Genomic DNA, 25,561 nt, shown 5'->3' on the forward strand with positions numbered 1-25,561 from the left:
ACCTTCCCTGGGACCTTAGGGTGAAGGGCAGGTTTATAATAACAACAATAACGTCATTCTTTCAAACTGCGACGTGCCTTGAATGTGCTGGCCAAAAGTCGATGTATAACCATAGCAAATACATATATAAAGCATGACTGTGCCTGTGCAGAATCAGGGATTCTTTTTGCCATCTGGGAGACCACCCCTTCTTGAGAGCCACATGCCGCTAGAGGGTGGCAGTGAGCTACACACACAACCCCACTTGCTCCACCCACCTTTGAAGCGCCCGGTGGCCGTCTTCCAGAGCATGCAGCCATCGTGCACCAGCTTGCGCCGCAGCATCTCCTCTTTGCAGAAGGGGCCATGCTCCCAGGGCAGGTCAGCCTTGGCGCGCCCATCTACCCGCCCGTAAATCTCCTGCAGCCGCGCATTCTTCTCATAGTCGTGCACTTCCTGGTCGACGGTGGAAATGAGTTCCTTGATCAGAGTCAGGGCGGTGCTCAGGTCCCGCTGGTCCGCTTCGTTCCCTGGGGTTGGGGAAGGCAGGTGGAGAGACCATGATCAAAGGCTCGGTTTGGTTATTGGGCTTTTTGGCCCCAGGGAAAACCCCTCTTCCAATCAGCTTATGCCCAGAACCCATTGAAGCCTCTCACAGTTGCTGCCACCCAACTGCATTGCAGATTCAATGCCCCAGTCTCACTCACTTCCAGTTCCTGGGTCTCAAAGGGGTACCAGACCCTGCCGACATTCAGCAGGGCTATAGGCATCACTAGACCATTCTGAACAAAGCAACACAGCAAGCCCTGGGTATCAGTCTTAATTTTCTCTCCCCCAGCAAAGCTTGGGAAGTTCATCAAGGTTACATTGGGATGGTTATCAGCAGCTGAATATTAATTTGTTATGTCTTGGGAGCTGTGTACAATTCCACTTTTGGTAGAATGGTACCAAAGGTCCTGGCAGGTGATGCCGATGAATAAAGTATCTAGGTCAGATTTTTGTGCAGGCACTTTAAATACCGTGCAGGGCATCTTGAATGAATCGCCCATCTCCCTTAAATACAGAAAACTGCATATACCCAAACCCTTGGAGCTGCTCCCATGGCTAATGGGTGAGGGGGCAGAGAGTATGGCCAGTACTCCCAGAGCCCAGGTGCTGAGCAGGACTTGCCCAGCAAGGCAGAGAGCTTAAAAGCTCTTTCCACATCAGGTAACCCAAGCAGAACCCCACGTGAAAAGAGACTTGAAGCTCTATGCCTTGCTTGGGGGGGGGGCAAGGTGTATTTGGTGTGCTAGCTCTGGAAACTGAGGGGTGCTTGTGTGTGACCTTGCAGGAACTCAGATTACCCAAGAGATCTCGTGAGATCACCCCAGAGTCATTGTACAGAGTGGGTCTTGCCATACAAGCAGGCCCAGCACAAAAAGAGCTTTTAAGCTCTCCGCTTTGCTTGCATTTGACTTGTGCAATTTCAACCAGCTTGCCTTCAACTGTGCAAGTTAAATGCGTGTAAGACACAATTCTACTGCATTACAAAGAAAGAAGATTCCTGATGATTGATTGCATGCATACATAACGAGGCTACAGAAATACTTCAGAGGGTTGATATTGTAGGCATTAGTTGATTGTTTGATGGTCATGATTAAGAGAAAAAGAAGTCAGGTTTTTGCCCCTTTAGTGAAAGGTCACCCTGCCCTCCATTCTCTGGTACCTTTGGAGTTCTGCAGGATCCGGTCAATGAGCCCGGGGTACTTGGTGATGCGCTGGGTCACCAGAAGGATGCACTCTTGAACCCCATGCCGCCTCAGCACCGTCGACCGTGTCAGCCTCTGGAGAAAGGGGCAGAGAGGGGCAAAAGGTCACACTGGGGAACAGGTTTCACAGCCTTGGGAGTTGGAGTTCCCATTTGGGGCGGAAGGGGGTGAGGTGATAGACCTTCCCAGGGGGAAGGAAGGACGAAGAGGCCCTTTACCCGGATGAACTGCTGGAACCGCTTGTCTCGTGCAAAGAGCTCCTTGTAAAGCTTCACGGCCTTAGTGTGGCGGCTGCAGAACTCGGAGTAGGCCTTCTTCATCTGCTCGGCACTGCTGCCTGAAAACTGGAAGGCAGAAGTGCAAGGAGGTGAGATCACAACAGGAAGACAGGCAGCAGCTCAGCTGGAAGAGCACCTGCCTTGCATGCGGCAGGAGGGCCCAGGTTCAATCCCCACTGGTATCTCTGGGTAGGGCTGGGACTCCCTTGCTTCAGACCCTGGAGAGTCATTGCTGCCAGTCAGTGTAGACAATACTGAGCTAGATAAACCCATGGTCTTGCTCAGTACAAAACAGTATCCCATGATCCTGACATACTAGCTGGGCAGGGAGAAGGGAGACAAAAGAGTTGTTTTCTCCCTCTGTGCCCCTCAATGCCACACACCCCACTCCAAATGGGTGCCAGCAAGAATGGCGGCTGCTGTACCTGTTGAATGAGGATATCTCCCAGCCGGTTGATGACAAAGTTCTTGTTGCTGTCGGCGGCCAGGGACTCCTTGCGGCGCTCCAGGAGCTGGACGAGGAAGCGGTCGTGGATGTCGCTGAGCTCGTCCACGCAGGGGAACATGCTCTGCACCAGGGCCACGTCCATCTGGAGGTCCTCCAGCATGCCCTTGCGGAAGAGGTTGGTCATGATCTTCAGCGTTTGCACGTGGTGGAGCTCTGTCTGGATCAACTCTGCAGGAGCGGGAAGAGGGAAGATGTGAACCGGTTTGCATTGGCACAGTAGAGGCAAAAGAAGATGGGGTGGGGGGGGGTGCCAGGGCTCATCCACACTTCTGTTTTGCCTGTGACTCCCAGGCATGCGTCCAAGAGGCTTTTCATTCGCCCCATCACTTTCCCCTGGGAAAAGCTGCTGTTCACCGCTGAATTGGAGCAAACATTAGTCAGGTTTTCTGCAGATTGATCTTTGCTCCAATTCTGCGATAAATGGTGGATTTTCCCAGGGAAAGCGGCAGGACACAAGAAAAGCCTCTTAGACCTGTGCCTAGAAGACCAAACGGAAGAAATTGTGCGACAAAGGAAAGCGTGTAGGAACACTGAGTGCAAATAGCACAATTCTTTTCCTGGAAATGAATTGGTTCAGAATTCAGATGATAGCTTGTGTCTGAATGTTCCACCCACACCGGAGTGTTTGTGTGCCATTAGGGAGATTTCTGTCTCCTCCCTGGTGTGCTGCTTTTTTTACACGCTGGGTAGTTTTATTCGTTTTTTCACAGGGGAGCATTTAAATATGCAATTTCCCCTTCCTCCTGCATGCGGAAGTTGTGCAATCCCAGGAGGACTGTGCCATCTGATCCTTGTAAATGTTTTGCTCGGCTCATGGTGTCAAGAGGTCTGGGTGGGACCTCTAATCCTCCTTTAAGGTTATTATTCTGGCCAACAATAAACCCGGCCCCAAAATCAAAACGGTAGAAAGACCACTCAGGGGGTTGTATTTGGTTGAGACACTTATCAAGGAGGATCCTAACAATTTCTGTATGCCTCCCTGCAAAGAGGCTTATAAATACCAGGCAAGGCTTAAATTCCACAAACTCTGTATAGCAATTTCCACTGGGGGGGGGGTCGAAGGAAGGAAGGTAGGAAGGAAGGTTATTTCCAATTCCCAATGGCTGTGAGCTTCAAGCTAAATGACAGATGATGTTAAACATGTGCTTTAAGGCTTATCCTGCCATCAATCTGCTAGTCCTTACGATGCTTCAAGATTCTGTTGGTTTTGTTGGTGCTGACTCACACAGCTACCTTTCTGGAGGTTGCTACTTGTGCACTGACAGCATTTCATGTGTCTTTCAAGCTGTACATTGCTGGGAAGACATTGACAGGCTGTGACTATGCTTCTCCTTCCAAGGTGACGTGGCGTTTGGGACCCATTGCTTTCAGAAATCCTCAGCAGGTGGGGTGGAGGGGTGGCAAAAGTGGCACAAATCCTCACCGTAGATGACATCTTGGCGCTTCATGACTTCCTTTTTGTGCTGCTGCAAGAAGTTATTGTCAACTGCGAGGCTCCAAGAATCAGCCTCAAAATCCTTCTCGCCAGTCTCAAAGTCGCTCATCAGCTGGTTGTATATGACTTCCGCTCCTGGAGGAAAAAAGAGGGAAAATGTGTTTGTGTCTATACGTATGTGGAAATGACTTTGATGAAGGAGGGGAGCAGGGCAGAGGATGAAAGCCTAACTGAGCCTCAAGGGCACATAGAAAATGTGAACCGCTGGACATTGGGAACTATCAAACCACAACATGCACACTGAATAAGTGCATCTGGGGTTGTGGTCTTGGAACCCAGGTCCAAGTCACACAGAGACACTGGCTCTGATGTCCTCTCCCCAAGACTTCATCCAGGAACGCTGTATGCTTTGATGGGTCAGAAATCCCATGCAAAAAAGGGGGGCAGCTCAACCACAGAGACAAAGCAAGCAGGTTTGATGTTTACAATCATGCAGTATATAATTTTTATGGAGGGAAAATAAAAATAAAGAAAGAAATAAAAGCATCTGGGAATTCAAGGTTGATGAACACTCAGCACGCTTTAAAACAGATCCCTCCACATTTGTCAGGCAGCAAATGAATGAATGAATGAATGCCCGGCCTGTCTGTTCTTATTTGTGTTAAACTCACCCAGATTCCTAGTTTTCTACAGGTATGCACAGAATATTGACACAGGATTTCATCACCCACACTTCCCATCTCACCTTCGTCGATGAGGGACTCGACTGAGAGGGTCCGGTTGCGCATGTTCAAGGAGTCAGTGGACTGGGACAGGATCCTCCGGAGGCCAAGAGGAGATTCATCGTTGAAATTCCTGGACAGGAAGAGGAGAATTTTCTAAACCAATACAACCGTTGCTTTATCATCTTTTTTAATACACAAAACAACCCTTTGAAGTAGTTGAGGTTGAGATAGAGAGGGGTTGCCCGAAGGTCATGAGCCATCCTAGTGAGTTTCAAGGAACCCGGCAGGAATCGGAACCCAGGTCTTCTTAGTACAAGTCTGATAAGAAATACAAGACTGACGTTGTCTATTACAAAGAGGGTTCAAGTTTTGAGAATATTCCTACAGGGAGGGTGGGGAACCCATAGCCCTCTCCAGGTGTTCTTGGACTAAACTCCCATCCTCCTTGACCATTGGTCTCCATTGGTTGGGGTGGACAGGAGTTGGAGTGTAGCAACATCTGGAGGGCACTGGGTCAGGAAAGACTGGGCCAATGTAAGTGAAGAGACAGATGACCTGCTCCACAAAGTTCGCAACGTAAATCTGGGCACACAAGGGAGAGATTTGTGCTTTCTCTCCCCACTAGTTTAAGAGCATAAGGAAAGAGCCTTCTGGATCAGGCCAATGAACCATAAAGTCCAGCAACCTGTTCTCACGGTGGCTAACCAGGGAAACTCGCAAGCAGGACTGGAGCACAAGAGCCCTCTCCCCTCCTGAAGCTTCCAGCAACTGGTATTCAGAAGCATTGCTGCCTCTGACTGTGGTGGCAGAGAACAGCCATTGTGGCTAGCAGCCACCGCCAACCCTCTCCTCCATGATTTTCTCCAATCCTCTTTTAAAGCCATCCGTCCAACTTACCCTGCAATGTTAGTGGTGGAGACGCTTTTGGAAAGAGACAAGGTGGGGCGACCCCGGCGAGAGCCCAGCAGGGTTTGACGGAAGCTCTCAGAGGGGTAGATGGCAGAATTGGGGCGCTCCCTGATGGTGGCTGGAGATTTGAAAGAGAAATGGGGGTGATAAGAATTGCAAGACAGGCTTTCATCATAGCAAAGGGCAAGTTGCATCATGCAATTCAGGCAGCTGATAACGCCCCACCGGGTTTCTACAAACGACTAAGGGTGCTGGTGCTTAAGACAGCCTGGAGGCAACACTTCTATCCCCACTGTATACAGAAAAGATCTCAGAGGAGTGGCTTTGGCAGAAAGGCGCTCTGCACATGTTCAGAAGCACCCGCTATTTTCAGAGCTGGCCAAAGAGGTTTCAGGGCCACAGTTTATCGAGGGGTCCATTAGACTAAAGTGAGCCTCACTCTTCCCCTGCCCCACCCCAAACTGGGAAAAGCACCTCAGAAGCAGTATCTCCCCAGCTGCCCTCTCCTCTTCTCAGCAGCACAGGCCCTACTTACTAAGGCCCCATCCGCAATAATAATAAAAATATTATTAATAACGTAAAGCAGCAGCATCCTGCTTTTTAACAGATTCTTTAGCGGAAGCCATGACTCTTTAACTGTCAGTCCCACTTCCCAGAGAACTCTGGGGATTGTAGTTCTGGTAAGGGAATAGGGGTTTCCTAGCAACTCTCAGCACCTTTAACAAACTACACTTCCCAGGATTCCTTGGGGGGAGCTGAGACTGTTTAAAGTGGTATGATACTGCTTTAAGTGTATAGCACGGGTGGGGCCTTATAAGGCAGTTCCTTTAGCAGAGGAGAACTGCTTCCGCAGCTGACTCCCTGCCCTGCTTCCCCTTCCTGGCGTGGGATTCACAGCTCCACTCACTTTTGTTCCTCAGGGACACCGTCTGCAGGGCTGAATTGTTCTTCAGCAAGGCTGCCTTTTGCTGCTGCAAGGGGCGGAGGGAGAGAAAGAGAAAAACGATGAGCAGCAGCTGGGCCATTGCAATAAAGCTCTGGTGGAGGAGAAAGGGGGTGGCTTTGAAGTATCTCCTTTGTGCTTTTGGGTGGTTCGCTCTGGAACAGGAAAGCGAGCACTGTAGCTTACGCTTGCCTCTATTTCTTGGTACTCCTATCTGGTAAATTACTGCCTTTGTGTTTGGGAGACAATCTCTCAAAGTGCTGCTACCGCAAGCAGATTACCAAGGCTCTTATTTATTTATCTTTTCAGCTGCCTTTTCAGTCTGTGCTCAGTCAAAACTTTTCAGTCAAAACTCAGCATAGGAACATCGGAAGAGCCTGTTGGATCAGACCAAAGGGGGCTCATCTAGCCCAGCATCCTGATCTCACAGTGGCCAAGCAGATGCCTATGGGAAACCTGCAAGCAGGACCTGAGCACAGGAGCCCTCTCTCCCCTCTTGTGGTTTCCAGCAACTGGTGTTCACAAGCACTGTCTCCGACCATAGAGAAAGAGCATAGCCATGCTGGCCAGTAGCCATCAGCAGCCCTCTCCTGCTCCATGAATTTGTCTAATCCTCTTTTAAAGCAGTCTAGCTTGGTGCCCATCACTGCCTCCAGTGGCAGCGAATTCCTTAGTTTAACGACTCGCTATGTGAAGAAGTACAAAATGCCATCCTGTAGTAAAACATTCAAAATCAAAACAAACGCCACCACGTTATAATATAAAACCCATTTCAAAAGCAACAGCAGGAAAACAATAAAGCACGCGCGCACACAATTTTGGCTGGCATCCAAGTGAAGTAGGCAGGCTTTTAAAGCTTTTTTTAAAAAAAATGCAACTGAAAGGGGCTCTGAGGATGACCGAGGGATGGCCTGAGCAGCTCAATTCTGTAGCAGTACTATGCAATACCCACTCTGAATTTGCAAGAAATAAACCTTTTAGGCACCTAACACTTTGGAACTCCCTGCCTATTGACATCAGACAGGCACCTCATCCGTACTCTTTTCAGCACCTGGTAATGGCGTTTGTGCTTAGACAAGCTTGTCCATATGTTTAGAATGCTGATGTGTTTTTAGTTTATTGCTGGGTTTAAATTTTTTTTAAATGTTTTTACTTCTTTCTTTTTTTTACTAATAACTCTCTTGTTTTTTTTCTTTTGGTAAACCATTTTGAGTTTTCCCCCCTCTAATTAATTGATATATAAATTTCATGAAATAAAATGAATATAAGTAAGTAAAATAGTGTAGTATGAGCCACAAGTTGCTTAAAAACATTAGTCTCTCATGTCCCCGCCACCCTCCTCTTGCTCATGGCTTACAAGAGTTCCCCTCTCTCACACACATCTACATAAACACACTCACCTTCTGCTTGACTTTAGTGCAGTTGGGCAGAGTATCTTTGCAGCGGTTGTGAATGGTGACATTGCAGGCTGGAAGGGAAAAACAGAGGAGGCATGAGTGAGAAAGAGACAGTGTCGATCGGATGCTCAGGTTCATCCACTAAATCAAAAAAACTGAACATCATATTTTTTAACAGGCCCTTTCAGCTGGGGGGGACCAAGCAGACAGGGCTTCAACTGAGCCAAGCTCTCCACTAGGCCCCATCTTGCAGTGACATGATTGATTGAAAATGAACATAGGTTTGCACAGGCAGAGTCAGGGCTGGCCCTACCATTAAAGAGAGTAAGGTCATTGCCTCAGGCGGCAGAAGCTGGCAGGCAGTGGCTATAGCCCCTTGGCTGTTCCCCTGTGTGTAACAGTGGTGACCTGCCACAAGATCACATGTGATTCTATAAGTACATAAAACAATATTGACAGCCCCTGCACTAGCCCTCTGCTCTCAGCTGTGTTTGAGGTTCAACGGCCAGCCCGCTCAGCTTCTATACATATGAAATGGAGGGAAGGGGAGCCATCCTGTTCTCTGCCTTGGGCAGTAAAATGTCTTGGACCAACTTCAACCATCTCAGACTCTACAATTGACAGGTGAGGTCTTGGTGGTGGTAGTGCTGCCTGGCTGGCGTTGACCCACGGCAGGGTCTTCTCAGTGGCAGCTCCCTGTTTGTGGCGCACCTGTCTCCCTTGTTGTGCCAGCCAAATGGGCAGGATGCAACTGTGCAAGGTGCAACTGTCTTCCTTGTTGTTGACCTTCAGGAACAACTGAAAAACATTCCTGTTTGCCCAGGCATTTGGTGGCAAGTAGATACTGTTCCTGGCATCCCTTGAAATCATTGGCTGGCAGAACATTTTTAACTACTTTTAAAACATATTTGTTATTAATGTGTTTACTGCACCAGGGTGCCTTTGCGAGGAAGGGTAAGATATGATGATGATGTTGATTTGTGGGGCAGTGTCTGTATTTTACCACAATGTGCCAGAACAAGTCAACACCTGAGTATTGCCGGAAACAAAAAAGAAAGGTTTCCACAGATCCTATGGGGAAATCATCACTGGAGGCGGACCATGAAACAACACTTTGTTGAAAATGGACCCCCCATCTTGAAGCCAATCAGGGGTTCAAAAGGAAGTTTGGAAGCAACTTGTAAAGCACCACCAAAGTTTCTGGGTCTGTAGGAAGGAGTGGCAGGTAGGGTGGCCATTTGAAAAAAAACAAAAACAAAACCCAAACAGCTCTGCCTTCTGGATGATGCCCACTGCCCTCACACTGCAGCCTGCTGTTTCCTCCACCCCCAGAGAAGAGTGAAGGCCGACATCCTGCCAATTTGGCTGGCACACAGATGGCAGCTTGCCCCTGCTGGGCATGGCCTGTGTGCCAAGTTTTTGGCTGCAAGGAACTATCGGGGAGAACACAGTGATCACTCTCCCATGCTACAGCCTGTTCCTTCCACGATCCGCTCGGAAGGATGGCGTGAGTGAAAAGGGGGGGGGTAGGAGAAGGCTGCCTCTCTGACTGCAGGAATAAATGGATCAAGGACACACACATACAAGAGTGGCCACCTCTTTCTTCTTCTTCATCCGCAAGATTCTCAAAAGGAGATGTGACCACAAGGCAACCATTCCAGTCCCACAGACTACATGGTGTTGCGTCATTATGTCTCCACTCACCCCCGTTTAATCTAGATTACTGCACTCCACAAGCAGACAGCAACGCCACCGTGGAAAAGCTGCCACAGAGCAAATCTCTCTAACTGATTGAAGCAAGCTGTGAGTGTTCACATGGAAAGTCCCTGGATAAAGATTTTCTCTGTGAAAAGAATGTTCAGTGCATTCAAGTATGGACCCTTTTGGTTTTCTGAATAAGGGGGAGGAGAAATAAAAAGGCTCAAATCGGACCTGGGGCGGCGGCACAGCGGGCTTCGTCTGTGATTTGCCAGATAGCTTCAGATCCAAAGAACACCTCACCTGCTTTCTCACAAATTCTGACTAAATATTAGGAAGGACTTTCTGACAGCAAGAGGTGTTCAACAGTGGAACAGACGATTTTGGAAGGTGGTAGACTCTCCTTCCTTGGAGGTTTTAAGCAGAGGTTGGATGGCTGTCTATCAAGGATGCTTTTGGTGTGATTCCTGCATCTAGATGATGAGTGGGATCTCTTCCAACTCTACAATTCTATGCTTTCAATTATTCTAAATGATGCCCCGGCAAAGGGCTGGTTTAGCATGGACATAGGTGCAGGGCACTTGAACTCTTCTCTCCAGTGCGGAGCTCTCTCCCCAATGTTCTCCTCCAAACACTCAGACCACCATGAGCCAAAGGCTGCGGTGCCTTATGAAGGCCTTTGGTGCAGTTTATGCTGAGGAGGAAAAGGCCAGGGAGCCCCAAGTCAGTGGGACTGTGGGGCAGTTACATGGTTCTGTAAGCAATTTAAAAGGGCATGTCCTCACTACAAATTTAAACCAATTTCCAATCTAGCTTCAACCTTCAGCTAGGGAATTCTGGAAATAGTAGGGTGGCACTGAGGAAACACTAAGAGAAAAATCTTAGGTTGGACTTAGCCAGCCTGAAGAATGTGTGACCCCATGTCTCAGTCTCCCCTAACCACCACAACCATCACCACCCTCCTGCAACCTCACCGGCATGCCTGGTAAAATGAAACCTGCATTTCATGTATCTTCCTTCTCCTCTGAGCAACAGACAAAGTTGCAGAGAATACAGTCTCCTCTGTATTTCTGGCCTAAGAATTCTGTTGGCAATCGATTCCCAGGACACTCTATGGGAGAAGCCCATTCAGTTTCACATCACTGCCCAACTGGTTTACGCCTGTACTTAAGAGGGCAGGGAAGCAATTAAGATCAAGGAAGCAAATGGGCAGCTCATATTCTGAGCTACCCCTCCTGGGCCAGCAAATCAAGGCCCTCTTGTGAGCGACCGCCAGATGGGATAGAAAGTCAATCCCTGTTTTTCTTTTCATGCATTTCTCCTTCAGGATATAAGATGACGTTGAATCAGAGCCTGCCCCACCACCAGCAGCCCTCCATTTGCTCAATCTGCTTATGCTAGGAGAACCACAACAAGTTCACCAAGCTCAGTGACTCACGGAATATCCAAGAATGCATGAGTAGGAGGAAGTGATGCACACAGGAAGTGGATTTCTCTGGCAGGAACAGTCATTTCTCGGTTATGTCTGAACGTGGATGGGAAGGTGGGAGGCAGGGAGACTTTTTTAATGTGCGGGTTTTCTGGTTTTTAAAAAAGAAAATGCCTACAGCCATCGCTGCCTGTGTTCACACCTGGAAGACAAGCACGTTTGGGATGCAGTCTTTTGGAATGAAAACCTGGGTCTGTTCAATGCCTGGATGGGTGACTGCCTGGGATATGTTCCAGGATGGAAGAAAAGCATAATATAGATGTAAAAATAAGAATTTACTCGTTTAAGGACCTACTTCATGTCTGCAGCTGGGAATATATAAACACAATATTGGAAAACAGCTACTAACTTAATTCTAGAGGCACGGCTCACTCTGGGACACTCACCTGATGGAATCAATTCTAAGCTATTTACAAACTTTGTGTCTGACTGTATTATTTGCATTGTGTATAGGCATGGAATGTTTCTTGGAGAGTGGTATATGAGAATCGTTTTGCTGCAAGTATTTTCATCAACAGATCGCTCCCACAGCGGCCCCTCAAAGTGCAAATGGCCTTGCCTTTGATGTAGGATCAGAAAGAGATTTCCAGACAACAGCAGTAAAATGAGTCAAGATACTCAGATCCTTGTAAGTACAGGATGGGGGAGTGAAAGTTCTCACACCTCCCTCCTCCTTGTGAGTCACTGAGCTGCTCAAAAGTTTTTAGCCAACCCTCACTCCTGAACTTTCTTTAAAAGACCGCAGGAGAAGCAGAAATTCCCCAGGCCAATATTGTGTTACAAGCCACCCCAATCTCCAGGGGTCAGAGACTCTATAGGTTCCAGGCACTTAAGCAGGTTCAGAAGCCTTGGAATGAAGGTCAGCGGATACTGTGTTGTCTTTAGGGTAGATGGTTTCATTTACATATATATATGGTTTTGTATAAAACCTGAACATAAGAAGGAGGGGCTCACAGAACTAACCCCACAACAGGCTCATGTTTCACCATTAGTCGCAGCTTGGGACGTAGCACAGAGAAAGCATGTCTCCCTGTCTCCAGCCTGCTTCCAGCTGAATCAAACACACAGCTCTGGCTACGGTTCTCCTACCTAGCGGCTGGGTGAGAGGAGGTGGAGGAAAGGCCTAGCCATTCATTCTATGGCGCAGAGCATTTCAGGAGGTTGGAATAGAGGACCTCAGGGTCTCTTCCAATGCTACAATTCTAGGATCGCTTATGCTAATCATGGTACTTAATCCGTCAGACACAACCAAACTTTTCATGTTGGTGACACTTTTTAGACATGCATCAAACTGAAGCTGGCACATGAACGTGTTGCGACACACATTTTAGAAAGCTCTGGCCTAGACAAAGAGACTGATTTGGCAAGCTCAATCTTTTACATTCTACAACCCCCCCTAAAGGATCCCCCAAACTCCTAAAAATATTGTCTGCCTGACTGGCAAAGAGAGGCTCAATAGGATGGGATGGGGACTATGGGAAATGCTCCCCTTGATTGATTTCTGCCTGCTACAGTGCCTAGAACCACCCCAACATTTATAAAGATCGATCTTCTCCCACAAGAAAATAATATCCAAAATACAAAAGTTTAGAAGACAGAGGAGCTCGTTCAGACACAACAGCCTGGGACTGCCAGCAAGGAAGTGAAGTCATGTTCTTCCTGAGAAGGAAGAAAATATTGTTTTTCGAGATTGGCAAGTCTGCTTGTCTCACGCACTGCTCCAAGTGGCAAAAGGGAAGTGAGAAATTCCTTCCCGCTCCACAGGACCAAATGTCTGCAGCCTAATCTACCTTCCTGCACTTGCTTCATTTCTGGAGAGAGATGCCCAATGCGGCAATTAAAAGAACAAGCCGTGAGCTGCAAGGGAACTCGGGTTCAGATCTTGCCTTGGCCACAAACTCACTGGATTGGTCTTTCAAACCTGGTACCTAGCTGCTGGTTGAGGCTGATGGGAGTCCAAAACATTGGGTGGAGGCACCAGGTTGAGAAAGGTGGATTCTGGCAGACACCCGCACTGTTATTCTAGAGAAGGCATTGAGATTGGTGCCAGATTTTTCAGGGTGGAGGTTTCCTAAGAAGGGAAGAGAGCTGCCCTACACACACACACACACACACACACAGGGAACGCAAAACATGGCAGATATGAAATGTGCAGGCTCACTTTTGCTAACCACACACCACACACAAGCTGGGTAGCCGGGTATATTCCCATATCTGCTTCATTCACAGGTGTAGGGACATCTACCTTTTAAAAAACCCGCTTTTTTAAAAACCAAAATGATCCAGGGGCTGGAGTGGCAACCCCATGAGGAAAGGCTGCAGTGTTTCAGATGTTTCTCAGTTTGGAGACAACGCAAGTAAGTGGCCTTTGGTTAGCCACACACATGCTCTCTCTGCCTCGCCTACCCCACAGGGTTGTTGTGAGGACAGAACAAAGGAGGGAAGGACCATGTCTGCTGCCTTGATCTCCTTGGAAGAAAGGAGGGTATGAATATGAAGCCCTGCCTTGGTGACCCTGCTTGAGACTTGGCAGCCCTGTGTGCTCTGTTCATTATCTGCTCCACTCTAGCCCCCATGTTTGAGAGAGATCACAAGCACAGGCAAATCTTGGCCCAGGAAAAAGGCCAGCCTGAGATAACAGCAGAGCACAATTGGAGCATACAGGCGAACAAGGAGGCCTGCAGTGCCATTTATTTGCTTCCACAAATACAAGTGCCCCCCCCCATCCTAGAGATCAAAGCAGGGGAAACCAGCAGAGTCCCAAATGTGGCTGCAGGCCAATTAGGAGATAACAGATTCAGGGAGGGAAAGGCGGGTGGGGGTGGGGTTAATTAAAAAAGACCATGATTTGCCTCTAGAAGATCCATCATCATCATTAATTATTATTATTATTATTATTATTATTACTACTACTACTACAAAAACAATTGCATTATTAATGGCCTTTGAAGCCATCACCTCAAGGCAATGTGCTCGTAAGGTGATTAAAAACACAAAAGCAGCGAACAAGCCCAAAACCCAAACAAAGCAGACACTCCTGGTGCATAGACTGTGTAGTGTAGTGCTTAGAGCATGTCTAAAAAGTGTGTCATCAAACTTTTCATGTTGATGACACACTTTTTAGGCATGCATCATTTCATGATGCAGTAATTCAGTTTTACTAGCAAACCGGAAGTTAAACTAAATCCCTTCCAGCCCCGGGAGGAGTGCAGGGAGCGCACACTAAAGCCGACACACAGCTTGGAAAGCTCTGGCTTAGTGTGTCAGACTAGGGTCTGGGAAAGACCAGGATTCACATCTCTACTTGGCGATAAAGCTCACTGGGCTAGTGACTGTGCTGGCTGGGGCTGATGGGAGTTGTAGTCTGAAGCACCAGGAGAGCACCAGGTTAGCAACCACTGGTCTATTCAGTCCAGGTGACAGAGGCCTTTCCGTTCACCTGACACCTGATTATATATTGTGACACCCTTGGAAGGGTTTGACCCTAAAAGGTGGCTAGATAGATGGCTGAATCTTTAAATGGAGACACCCAGTTCTGTCCCTCTACAACTGAGTTTTGGCCTCTCCCCTAAGAACCAACCAGACCCGACTATTGGTTTCAATCCTCCCGTTCTCTTGTTGGTGGTCCTAGGGGTCCCCCTGCTGCCCCATTTCTAATGCTGTGAGGCAGAGCTGACTTTTAAAACGCCCCCGTTTGTTAACAGTTTTCAGTATATTTCATGAGGAGCTTTGATGTTTCTGATCAATAATGCAAAAGGGCTTCCAGGAGATTCCCCCGCACCCGGAAAATTCCAGGCCCACCCCCAACCATTGGGGAGGAGGCCTGAGGAGAAAAACACCAAACGGCCGACTTGTTCAGAGGACCATCTGCTGGGCCGGGAACAGTTGCCAAGTCCTGTAGCCCACGTGGAAGGGACAATCTCAGCCAGAAGAAGGAGGGAAGGAGAGATGAGCCCCTTTTGTGCCTCTCACATAGATGGGAGGAGGAGCCTTAAAAACTTTTGGCAGACCTGTACCAATAATTTAAAATGCACATCTAATGCAAAGGATCCTGGGAAATGTAGTTTGTAAAGTGTGTGGGTAATGGTTGGGAGGCCCCCTATTCCCCCCACAGAGCTACAATTCCCAGAGTTCCCTGGGAAGTGACAATGTAGCTCTGCGAGGGGGAAAAGGGGTCTCCTAGCAACTCTTGGCACCCTTAACAAATTCCAGCTCCGAGAATTCTTTAGGGGAAGCCCTGAGCGGTATCACAGTGCAGATTTGGCCCTTGATGGGTGAGGATGCTCTGTGGCTACTTGGGAGCAAGGGAAAGGAACTGTGCACCTGCATGCTGCTTCTCACCTCCCCACTATGCCATCTCCTGTCTGCAGAGATGAACACAGGTGTTCTAACAGGTTGAGGGGCTGAATCCCAACTAAATGATGCCCTAAATATATATATGCTTTGAAAGATCAAGGATAGTTATCTTTTTGAAGTCCAATTTAGTCCAATCCACCGCAATGCAGGAATTACAACTAAAGAATCTCTGACAATGACCATCCAACTGCTGTTGAAAAACCTCCAATGAAGGATGGTCCACCACCTTCCGAGGGAGTCTGTTCCAGCAGCACTTGGGAGCAGAGTGAGCCAGCCGACACAGCCTTCCCCACCATGACAAGATATACTGTGTTTTCATTTAAATGATAGTAATTGCCTCCATTCATGAAAGTTGGCACTTGTACCTGTTATGCAGATCTGTGTCCTCTGCTGCTCTCTTTTTTTGGCAAGGCCTTATGTGCCCAACCTGTTGAATTATCATGTTCAGCAAGTAAGCTTTGGCCTCAGCCTGAACTCAGACTGCGGTAGAGCAACTCCAAAATTTAGAATTTAGAACCAACTTGTGGGAGCGGGGTGCTGCACCAGACCAGGAGCACAGGAGTAGCTCAGAGGTAATCTCCTCCTTTCCCAGAAGGAAGTGTCCACAGTGGGCATGGGCAAGAGGGTAACTATAATGAGCACCTGGCCAGGCTGAGATCCAGCCGCCAAGTAGCTTGGCAAAGGGAAGCCCAACTCTTGAGAACCTAGGCCAGAGGTAGTGAACTTATTTCAACCAGAGGGCCACTTTCTCTCACAGGGTCACATGACATGTACTGTGATGGCGCTATATAACTATAGGTAAAAGGACCCCTGACCATTAGGTCCAGTCGTGGCCGACTCTGGGGTTGCGGCGCTCATCTCGCTTTATTGGCTGAGGGAGCCGGCGTACAGCTTCCAGGTCATGTGGCCAGCATGACTAAGCCGCTTCTGGCGAACCAGAGCAGTGCACGGAAACACCGTTTACCTTCCCGCTGGAGCAGTACCTATTTATCTACTTGCACTTTGACGTGCTTTCGAACTGCTAGGTTGGCAGGAGCAGGGACCGAGCAACAGGAGCTCACCCCATCGTGGGGATTCGAACTGCTGACCTTCTGATCGGCAAGTCCTAGGCTCTGTGGTTTAGCCCACAGCGCCACCCACGTCCCGCTCATATAACTATAAGTTTGATAATAATCATAATAACGCCAGTGGTAGATGGAGCCAGACACAAGAGTGGCTGAGGCTAGAGAGCCCGTGTAGTAGTGCTTAGAGTATAGTATTTAGATAGTTGGACTAGGTCCCAGGAGAGACCAGGGTTCAAATCCTAAACTGGTCAGGAAGCTCACTAGGTGACCTCAAGATCGGTTACTGCCTCTTAGCCTAACCTAGCTCACATGCCTGTTGTGGGGGTTAAATGGGGAGATGTTGGGAGCCACATACGCTGCCTTGAGCTCCTTGGAGAAAAAGGTGGGATAGAAATGCAATAAATAAAAAAAAGTAGGCATAGTGTCGGATGTGAGTCTTACCATGCAAAAATTACTAATAATTACTTAGTGATTACTCACACTCACAAACATCCACCCCTGCCTCTCCATCCAGGCCTGAAAGAGCCATGATCACCCTTCAGAGAGACATTCCAGCCAGGCAGACACACTTAAGGAAGGCAGAAGAGAAAGCTGGTAAGGGGAAGAGGGTGTGTGGCCTAGGGAGAATCCTGAGGGCCACCTAGAGATGCCTCAAGTGCCACATTCCACCTCTGGACCTGAGGTTCCACCTCCCTGGTCTAGATTCAAGCTGCTAGCCATCACCAATATATAAATAAAGCAGACTGCCTGACAATGTTTATTTACTCAAGGAGACGGCTGCTTTTGGCATGGCTGCCGGCAAACTCTCTAACAGCTCAAGTGTGACTGCTCAGATGCAGCTGGGGCCACGTTTTCAGGCCAGGGGCTGGTGGGGTCAGGAGAAAACAAGCCACAACATCAAAGGCCCTTCCAGGTCACCAAGGGAGAGCAGACAACAAAGCCTAAAAGCAAAAGCCCCTCTGGGAGGCCCAGACCCAACAGCTGTCCTCGCAGGCAGATGTTCCAGACTGAAGAGGTTGTGGCCCAGGAGTGCAGCTGTTCTGGAAGGCCTCTCTCCAGGCGAAGGGGGCAGGGACAGGCCCAGAAACAGGTTAGGGGGTGAGGAAGAGTCATCTAATCCCACCAAGCCACAAGAAAAGGAGATGGGAAGAAAGGAAGGCATCAGCCTATTCCAGGGAGTTGGAGGTGGCTCAAAGCAGGCACAATTGCTCACAGTGAGCACACTCAGCCTTTTGTTCTCTCTAGTGAACAGGTTTGGTATGTTTTTGCAGGGTTTCTGAAACCTGCGGAGCTCATTTCACCAATGACAATCAAGGGGCAGAAGCAGTGAGGCTGGAGCATAGTTTCTGAGAGGGTTTGTTTGACTGAGGCTTCTATGGTGTAGAAAGTTCTGCCTCACTGTTGCCCCTGGTCAAAGAGGTCTAGCAGTTTTTTACCTGAAAAACCTGCGCACCCTGTTTAACCAAAGACAAAAGGTGGGATTATTGCCAGTTATGGTGGGTGCTGTCTCATTCAAACCACCATCAGCTCTCAGAGCACCCACACACCCCACTACTGTCTGAATCCAACCTAAGATATGTAGACCACAGCCCACAATGCCTCTGGTTCCAGTCTCCAGTAACACTGTGCTGCACATTTCTACAAAAAGGTTGGCAATCCCTGTGCTCAGATCATCAGCAGAGAGTCTTCTCTGATTGCCCACTCAATCTCAGGAACAGCTACAATGGTGAGGGGCTTCTCAGCAGTACTCCCTATCCCCAGGTTTAGAATGCTCTCTCTAGAGAAGTCAGAGGGCTATGGCATGGGGTGGTAATATGACAAATAAATAAATTCAGCTTAGCAAAAGGGCCTTTGTGCCACCAATACCACTTGAGCATCCATGACTGGGGTTGGATCTCATAGCACCTAGAAGCTGCGACCCCAATCCTTAAATGGGAAGGCAACTCCATCCAGAGCAGGCCAAATGCCATCTCCTCCATCAAGGCCAGACGGAGTGCTTAATTCTCATGCAGCCCCATTACTGAGTCTGGGCATGGACTGAGAACATCCACTTGCACATTTGGGGCAGATGGAAAGCAGCAAGAGAACTAAGCCTCATCAGCACACACAGAACAACCCTTCAGGGTTCCAACTACCTGAAAGAGTTTATCGTGCACCCGCATTTCATGAAAATTAGTTGCTGGGCTGGGGGGAAATCACATTTTCCCAGCATTTAAACAGTAACTGTTTGAGCACTGGAGAAATGGCCAAATGGTTATAAAGACAAACATCTTTCCTGGCTGGGTGGGAAAGTGGAGTCTGATTTGGATGTGGTGCCAAGCATGAATTTTCTCACGCGGACTTTGTGTTTAAACTGGGTCCTCAGCCACTAAGACAGCAAGGCTGGCAAGCATGTCTAGGCAACAGGTGCCCTGGCATGCTGGCAATGCACATGGCACACAAAGGAAGCCAAATTAAATCCTCCTCCGTCCCTATCTGCCCTTCCCCAAGGGAAATTTAGAGAAGGGCATTCTGAAGCTACTATCCAGCAGCCTATGTGCTTATTTCAGTTCCTAATGACCCATAACTTGAGGTATCGGTTGGTTGGGTGGGATACAATACACCCACACCCCAAATCCTTATTTACTGGTTCCCCATTTGCTACCGGGCCAAGTTCAAGGTGTTACTATTAGTTTACAAAGTCCTGAATTACTTGGGGTCAGTTTACCCACAAAATCATCTTACCCCATGTACTGCTCAACTGCTTTGATCGGCCTGAACTGGCACTGTTACAGATGTCACATAATACTCATCCTGCATTTGTAAGAAATTGATCTTTTGCTGTGGCAGCACTCAGACATTGGAACTCCCTGCCTATTGAAACCAAGCAGCCGCCTTTGCTGTACCCTTTTCGGTACCTGCTAAACACATTTCCCTATCAAGACATACAGAACACTGTCTGGTCTTTTAATCTGGTTTTCAGCTTGTTGCTAATTTTAATTCTTTTTTAAAAAATGTTTTACATAGTTGGGTGGTTTGGTTTGGTTTTTTGTTTTTACTGTTTTACCGATAATTTTATCGTTTTATTCTTTTTGTAAGCCGCCTTGAGGTTTTGGGGTTTTTGTTTGTTTTTTACAATCAAGTGATGTATAATTTATTTATTTATTGAAATAAATAAAAAGCAACAAAGAAAGAAGGCTAGAGGCCTACTCACTGGGACAAATCAGTGCCTCCTTGGCAGTGATGCTCTTGTTGCAGGCATAGCACATGGTCATGCCTGAGACGGTGATGGAGGTGAAGAGGTGCCCGTTGGTGTAGCGGGCATCTTTGCTCTCCTTCATCCTTTCTTTCTCTTTGTTCTGTGGGAAAGCAAGAAAGAGATGGGTTAGCAGCAGTGACCAGTGGCCTCTCCAGAAAAGGGCCTCTGAATCAGAGGTGTGTTTCAAGCTTGCCAATGTGGCTCCGACCCAGCAGGTGTTTACAGCCTGTATGCAGTTTCCATCTTGCCAGCATTTACACATCCAAGGAACTGGGGAGGGGGGTGGCCCCACAGACAGGTGTAACACAGACATGAGACAATATAACCTTCTAATCATTAAAACCCCATTTAAATTCTGTGTGAAGAGAAAAACACACCTGAAAACAAAACTAAGCAAAATTCCCAAGTCTTAAGCCCTGCTGCTGATTTAAGGCAATTGTGTTACAGTGCCGACATGCTCTGCTCTTTTTGCACTTGCTGCTCAAAGTCCGGCTGCATCCAGAGTTGGAAATGTCATAATCAGGAGCGCATAAAGGAGAATTTGTTCTCTATTTCCTCTTGAGCCACCCTAATTCCCTTCAAATACATTGGGCACATAGACACCCCAGGAATGCGCCCCACTCTTCCTTTGCTACCCTCTGCCTCACCTTGAGGTTCCTCTAAAATGTTTTGGCACCAGGATCATTTCTGTACACAGTCACGGTGGCCAGGCTATCCGGGGATGTTCCTTTCACGCAAGAGCATGAAAGGAATTAAATGCTACATTCAGACTGGTGGGGGGTTTAAAAAAAGAATACTGGGCTTTCAAAGTTACAAGAATCTTAACGTTTGCCTGTTCCAAACTGCTACCCAGAGGCACAATCCTCTGTCCAACAATTCCACACACACAATCTACAATAAAGGGGCAATCTAGGTGGCTAAAGTGAACAAGACAAGCTACATGGAATCATTGAATTATATATTTGGAATGGGCTCCCAAGGGTCATCTAGTCCAACCCCCTGCAATGCAGAAATCATAATTAAATATCCCTAGCAGATAGCTATTCAAAGTCTGCTTGAAAACCTCCAACGAAGGAGTCCACCCCTTTCTGAGGGGTCCATTCCACTATTGAACTGCTCTTACCATCTGAAAGTTCTTCTTAACATTTAGTCAGAATCTCCTTTTTGTAACTGGAATCTGTCAGTCCAGGTCCATCTTCCATGTGACAGCCCTTCAGGTATCTGAAGATGGTGATCATATATCCCCTCTCAGTCTTCTCTAGGCTAAACATACCCAATTCCCTCAACCGTTCCTCACAAGGCTTGGCTTCCAGACCCTTTATTATCTTGGCCACCTTCCTCTGCACAACTACCATCCTGTCAATATCCTTCTTGAACTGTGGTGCGAAGAACTGGACACAGGACTCCAGGTGAGGTCTGAAGCCAAGGCAGAATAGAGCCGTACTATGACTGTCTCATGAGCTGGACTAATTTGTGAAGGTTGATCCAATCTGGAGTGTGAAAAGAAACTGTTCTGCCAAATCATCCTAAGTGAAAAATAAATTAGGCACAAGCCCCCCACCCCCAGCAAAAAATAGCACGACACAAAACAACCTTCACGGAAATGAACTTCTGCTAACGAACACACACAAGCAGAATGGTTGACCCAGCCTTGGTCCTCCTCACACACCTTTGCCACAGTCCCTCTCCGGCTTGGCTGCCGTCTGTTCCAGCTCATCCCCGGACTAGGGGGATCCCGGCAGGGTCTTGAGACTCCGAGCCTCAGCTGTCTCTCGTAAACCGTAGGGTAACTCATCTTCCGTTGAGGTGGGATGCTACTGAGACATCTAACCACCACCACTCTTACCAACCAAGGCTCCAGAAAGAAGCAGGAAGGGAGAAACCAGCATGTAGACCCAACTTGAGCCTGGAAAGCCCAGATTGCAGAGATGCAGAAGGAGGAGGTGGATATGAGGAGGTGGATGGGGGAGAGAGAGAGAGAGAGAGAGAGAGAGAGAGAGAAAGAGAGACACCCATGCAGTTCATCTTCTCCTGTACCTCTCTGCTTCCAATAACCATGACAACCATATGTCTGACTGAGAAATTCCACCACCACCCCCAGCGCACGTGCCTACAGTCCTCAGCATCGAACAGTCTATAGAGAAAGGTCTTGCTTCATCATGTCTTCATTACCGAGGCGGGGGCGGCAGGATTATTTGGAAGGCTGGGTCCAAGAAATATTTAGTTGAAATAAAAAACGGTGCGAATGCTCAAGCCAAGCCCCGCTTCCCCAAGTGTTTGGGTGTTTGTGTGTATATATATATATATATATATATATATATATATATATATATATATTCCAACTTTTAACCATTTTAAAAGGGATGTGAGGAATAATCAAGTGCATCAACCTGCAAAACACCAGGCTGGCCGGTCAGAACACCTGGGCTGCCTGCCTTGCAAAGAAACAAAAACAAAAGTGTTTTCCTTCTGTCTGCAAGGGGGTTGGCTGGCTTGCAAAGGGACCAAAAGGGGGGGCACATGCACAAAAAAGGACAACAAACAGGGACAAAGATTTGTATTAAAGTTCATGTATGCTAATGTATTTGCATATATGTATGTTTAGTGCACATGCTTCTTCTCCCCTGTCTGTCCTCACAACAACCCTGTGAGGTAGGTTCGGCTGAGAGTGAGGGACGAGGCCCAAGGTCACCAAGAGATTTTCACAGCCAAGTGGGGATATGAACTGTGGTCTCCCAGGTCCCAGTTCAACACTACAGAAATTTATGACATTTATATCCCACAATCTTCTAGGGGTGGAGGCCCTGTTTGTTGAAGCAAAAGGTTATCGCAGCACATTGAGGGCTAAAGACCAGTACAGTACAATCCAACAGTGTCTACTCAGTAGTAAACCAATTCTTAAAAAAATATCTCATAAAACCTTGTCAGTATTTTAATGCAAATTATCTTAACGAACACATATTTGTGTGCAGTTTTGACAAAGTGCAAGTTGGAGAGGTTTGCCTTTAAATGCAAACTGGCTCATATCTGTCCCTGATTCTTTTCTGGGACTAGTGTGTGTCTGCTGGGCCCCAGAGCCCTCCTCTTGCACAGATTTTGAGAACTGACATTGTGCAACATCATTCCCTGTGATTGACAGGCAGAATGAAGCTTTTTGATTGGCCAGGCCAAGTAGAAATACTGGGATCCTGATCTTACGCACTTCAGATTCTGGGGGAGGTTTCAACTTGGGGATTTTGGAACAGGTCCTGGCTCGGATAACTTGAAGAAGTGGAAACTGACCCAAACAGAGCAAAAGGCAGAGGGGGCGCAATTTCAAAACCGGGAAAGCTCAACCTGGAAAACTGGAGCTCTGCCGGCAGGCTTTTGCCTGACAATCAAACTGCAATACTGGGGAGCCCATCGAAGGTCAGCCTAAATATGGCCAAAAATGCAGATGGAAGAGCGAGAGGGTTGAGGGCCTACAGGCCCTGTGACCTGCTCGGGGCATAGCCAGGCAACTGGGTTGCCATGGCAGCTTCCCTTGAAAAGGGGAAGTGAGACAGTGACTTCCTGTTGCCAAAGCTTTGAGCAAGAGGCGCAATCAGAGGCTTGGCTATTTTTGACTCAAGAGCCACCCTAGCCTCACGTGTCTGAGGGGGGTGGAGTGGCAGGCACTGTTGCGTTGCACATTTTCTTGGGAAACAGAGAGGCTGGCACAGAGTGGTTGTCTTTGGCAGGGATGCCACATCCGAGGCTTTGCAACATGATCAGAACCGATTGCATAGAAGGCACTGGTGCGCTCTTAAATTTGCTGAGCCATCTGTGTGTCCAACAGCAATTTAAGGCTGCTGGGTCACTGTCTCCTTGGTTCCAGAAGTTCTCCCCTGGTGCCCCCTACCCTATAAAAATAATAATACGCAGAATAGCATATTTTGCACAACCCACTAGGAGAGTGATGCTTGGGGAGTGGCCCAGCTGCGCCACTACCTGGAGAGGGGCAGCCTAATTTCTGTTCTCTGTGTTCTGGTAACCTCTAGGTTAGATTACCGCAACACATTATATGGGGCTTGGAAACGACTGGTTTAAGGCCTGCTTTTAGCACACCAGCAACACTGCACTAGAGGTCTGAAGGTCGCCCCTTTGAGTGTGTGCTGCAAAGAAGGCATTTCAAGACACACACTCACTTCCCTCGGTCACAGGGCCTCACTGTCATGTGTGACTTGAGAAGGAAAGCATCAGTAAAGGTAGACATTTCATAAGTAACTCCGATAGGCTTCCTAGGAACCCACTATTTAGAAACCAGCAGGCGACACTGTCACAAGGGAAGCAGATTGGGCAATTTCCTGGTTAGTCTGGTGAGGCAGAGCAGATGAGCTGCTTTGCAAAGTCTCTGCTTCTGAGAATGAGAGAAGCAGGGGAAGGGTGGTCCTTGTCAGACTGGGGGTGGAGCATGGTGGAACAGGGCTGGGGCTTGTGATGTCCGGCAGGGGAAAAGGATGGGGCATGACTGTGCCTGGCACTTCTAAGGGTGAAGCTTGATGGACACCCCAGAGTAGAAGGAAGATAAGCTCACCCACCAAATCAGAATTCAGCCGGCACTCTTGACCTAGGGTCCTGAGGTTTTAGGGCTTCCTTTGGTGGAAAGCAGTGCCCCCTGAGGGGGAATACCTTGGAGAGGGCACGCAGAGGTGTGTGGGGGCTGGGGGGCACGGGTGGATTTTTTTAGACGGGGCGCAACCAGACACCCCCTCCCCTCATTAGAGCCTGGTTCCAGCATGCAGCGAGCTTTATCACGCCCAGCGGCAGCTCTGCTCTCAAGTCAGGTCTGACCCGGGGACAGAGGAGAGGCGGTGGCAGCAGCGTTGCCAGGGCGGTGCCCCTCTGCTGCACTGGGTTGTGCACACGAGGGAACAGCCAGCTCCCTTGCGCCCAGCCACAGCTCTGTTCCTTTCTCAGGCCTGACCCGGGAGGAGGAGAGTCGCAGTACAGCATTGCCTCCCCTCTCCTTGGCGGGCAGCATTCTCGAGCCCAACCCAGGTGGTGGGAGCATACGCTCTACCACTGGGGGCACTAGAGGCGGGGGGGGGGGGCAGGTGCCGGAGGTGTAAATGACTTTCAGGCTTGAAAAGCCAGTATCACTGCATCAAGTTCATCTTTTTTGTTGAATTAAATAAACTGAATAGGTTTTTTTTTTATTTTGAATAATTTTACAATGATTGTTGCTGTTTGCATTTTATTGTGTTGCTATCTCCTTTAGTGGGTTGTGCAAACCGCTATTTTGAATAATGCTTTTTATAGGGGTGGGAGGCACTGTGGATGAGTTTATGGAACCAAGGGGGCAGTGGCCCGAAAAGGTTTGGGAACCACTGCCTTAGATAAAGGGGAACTTTAGGCCTGGGTGGTCAACCTTTTTCCAGCCTCATTCACTCTTGGGCAACCCTCTGGGGGCCACACACCAATGCTGGGTGCGGTCAAAAGTGGGAGCATGTGCCCATCTCTCTCATGCACACAGTCCCTCCTCTCATTTGCTAAGTGCAGATCAGCTGGTGTAAAGGGGCTTATCTCATCCCCTCTCTACTCATCAAATGGACAATCTGATGGGGCAATTTGGGTTGTGGGGACAAAGCGGGGAGGGGAGAACCATGTACAACACCTTGAGCGCCTTGGAAGAAAAGGTGGCCTATAAATGTAACAAACAAATAAGTTGCTTGGTGTTTTCTACACTGATGGGCAGTGTCTCTCCAGGGCTTTTGATGGGGAATTTTCCCAGTCCTACCTAAATATTTTGGGGATTGAACCTGGCACCTGT

General features: G+C 48.2%; 1 protein-coding gene across 7 annotated transcripts in view; it reads right to left on the reverse strand.

Moving 5' to 3' along the window:
* Positions 1–25,561, reverse strand: part of ARHGEF2 (Rho/Rac guanine nucleotide exchange factor 2) — a 96,956-nt gene that overhangs the window by 10,421 nt on the left and 60,974 nt on the right. For 6 of the 7 annotated variants that reach the window (XM_081892992.1, XM_081892991.1, XM_081892993.1 and 3 more), the window contains 10 exons: positions 19,726–19,870; positions 7,929–7,996; positions 6,493–6,556; positions 5,574–5,703; positions 4,697–4,806; positions 3,940–4,086; positions 2,434–2,684; positions 1,949–2,074; positions 1,688–1,805; positions 258–509 (listed from right to left, as the gene is read on the reverse strand). In XM_081892992.1, coding sequence (XP_081749118.1) covers positions 258–509; positions 1,688–1,805; positions 1,949–2,074; positions 2,434–2,684; positions 3,940–4,086; positions 4,697–4,806; positions 5,574–5,703; positions 6,493–6,556; positions 7,929–7,996; positions 19,726–19,870 — 1,411 coding nt within the window. Of the gene's footprint in view, positions 1–257; positions 510–1,687; positions 1,806–1,948; positions 2,075–2,433; positions 2,685–3,939; positions 4,087–4,696; positions 4,807–5,573; positions 5,704–6,492; positions 6,557–7,928; positions 7,997–19,725; positions 19,871–21,439; positions 21,858–25,561 lie in introns of those variants that run through there. The other variant, XM_081892995.1, reaches the window with a different exon arrangement.

The sequence above is a fragment of the Podarcis melisellensis genome, assembly GCF_964234715.1.
Source record: "Podarcis melisellensis genome assembly, chromosome: 16".
NCBI lineage: Eukaryota > Metazoa > Chordata > Lepidosauria > Squamata > Lacertidae > Podarcis > Podarcis melisellensis.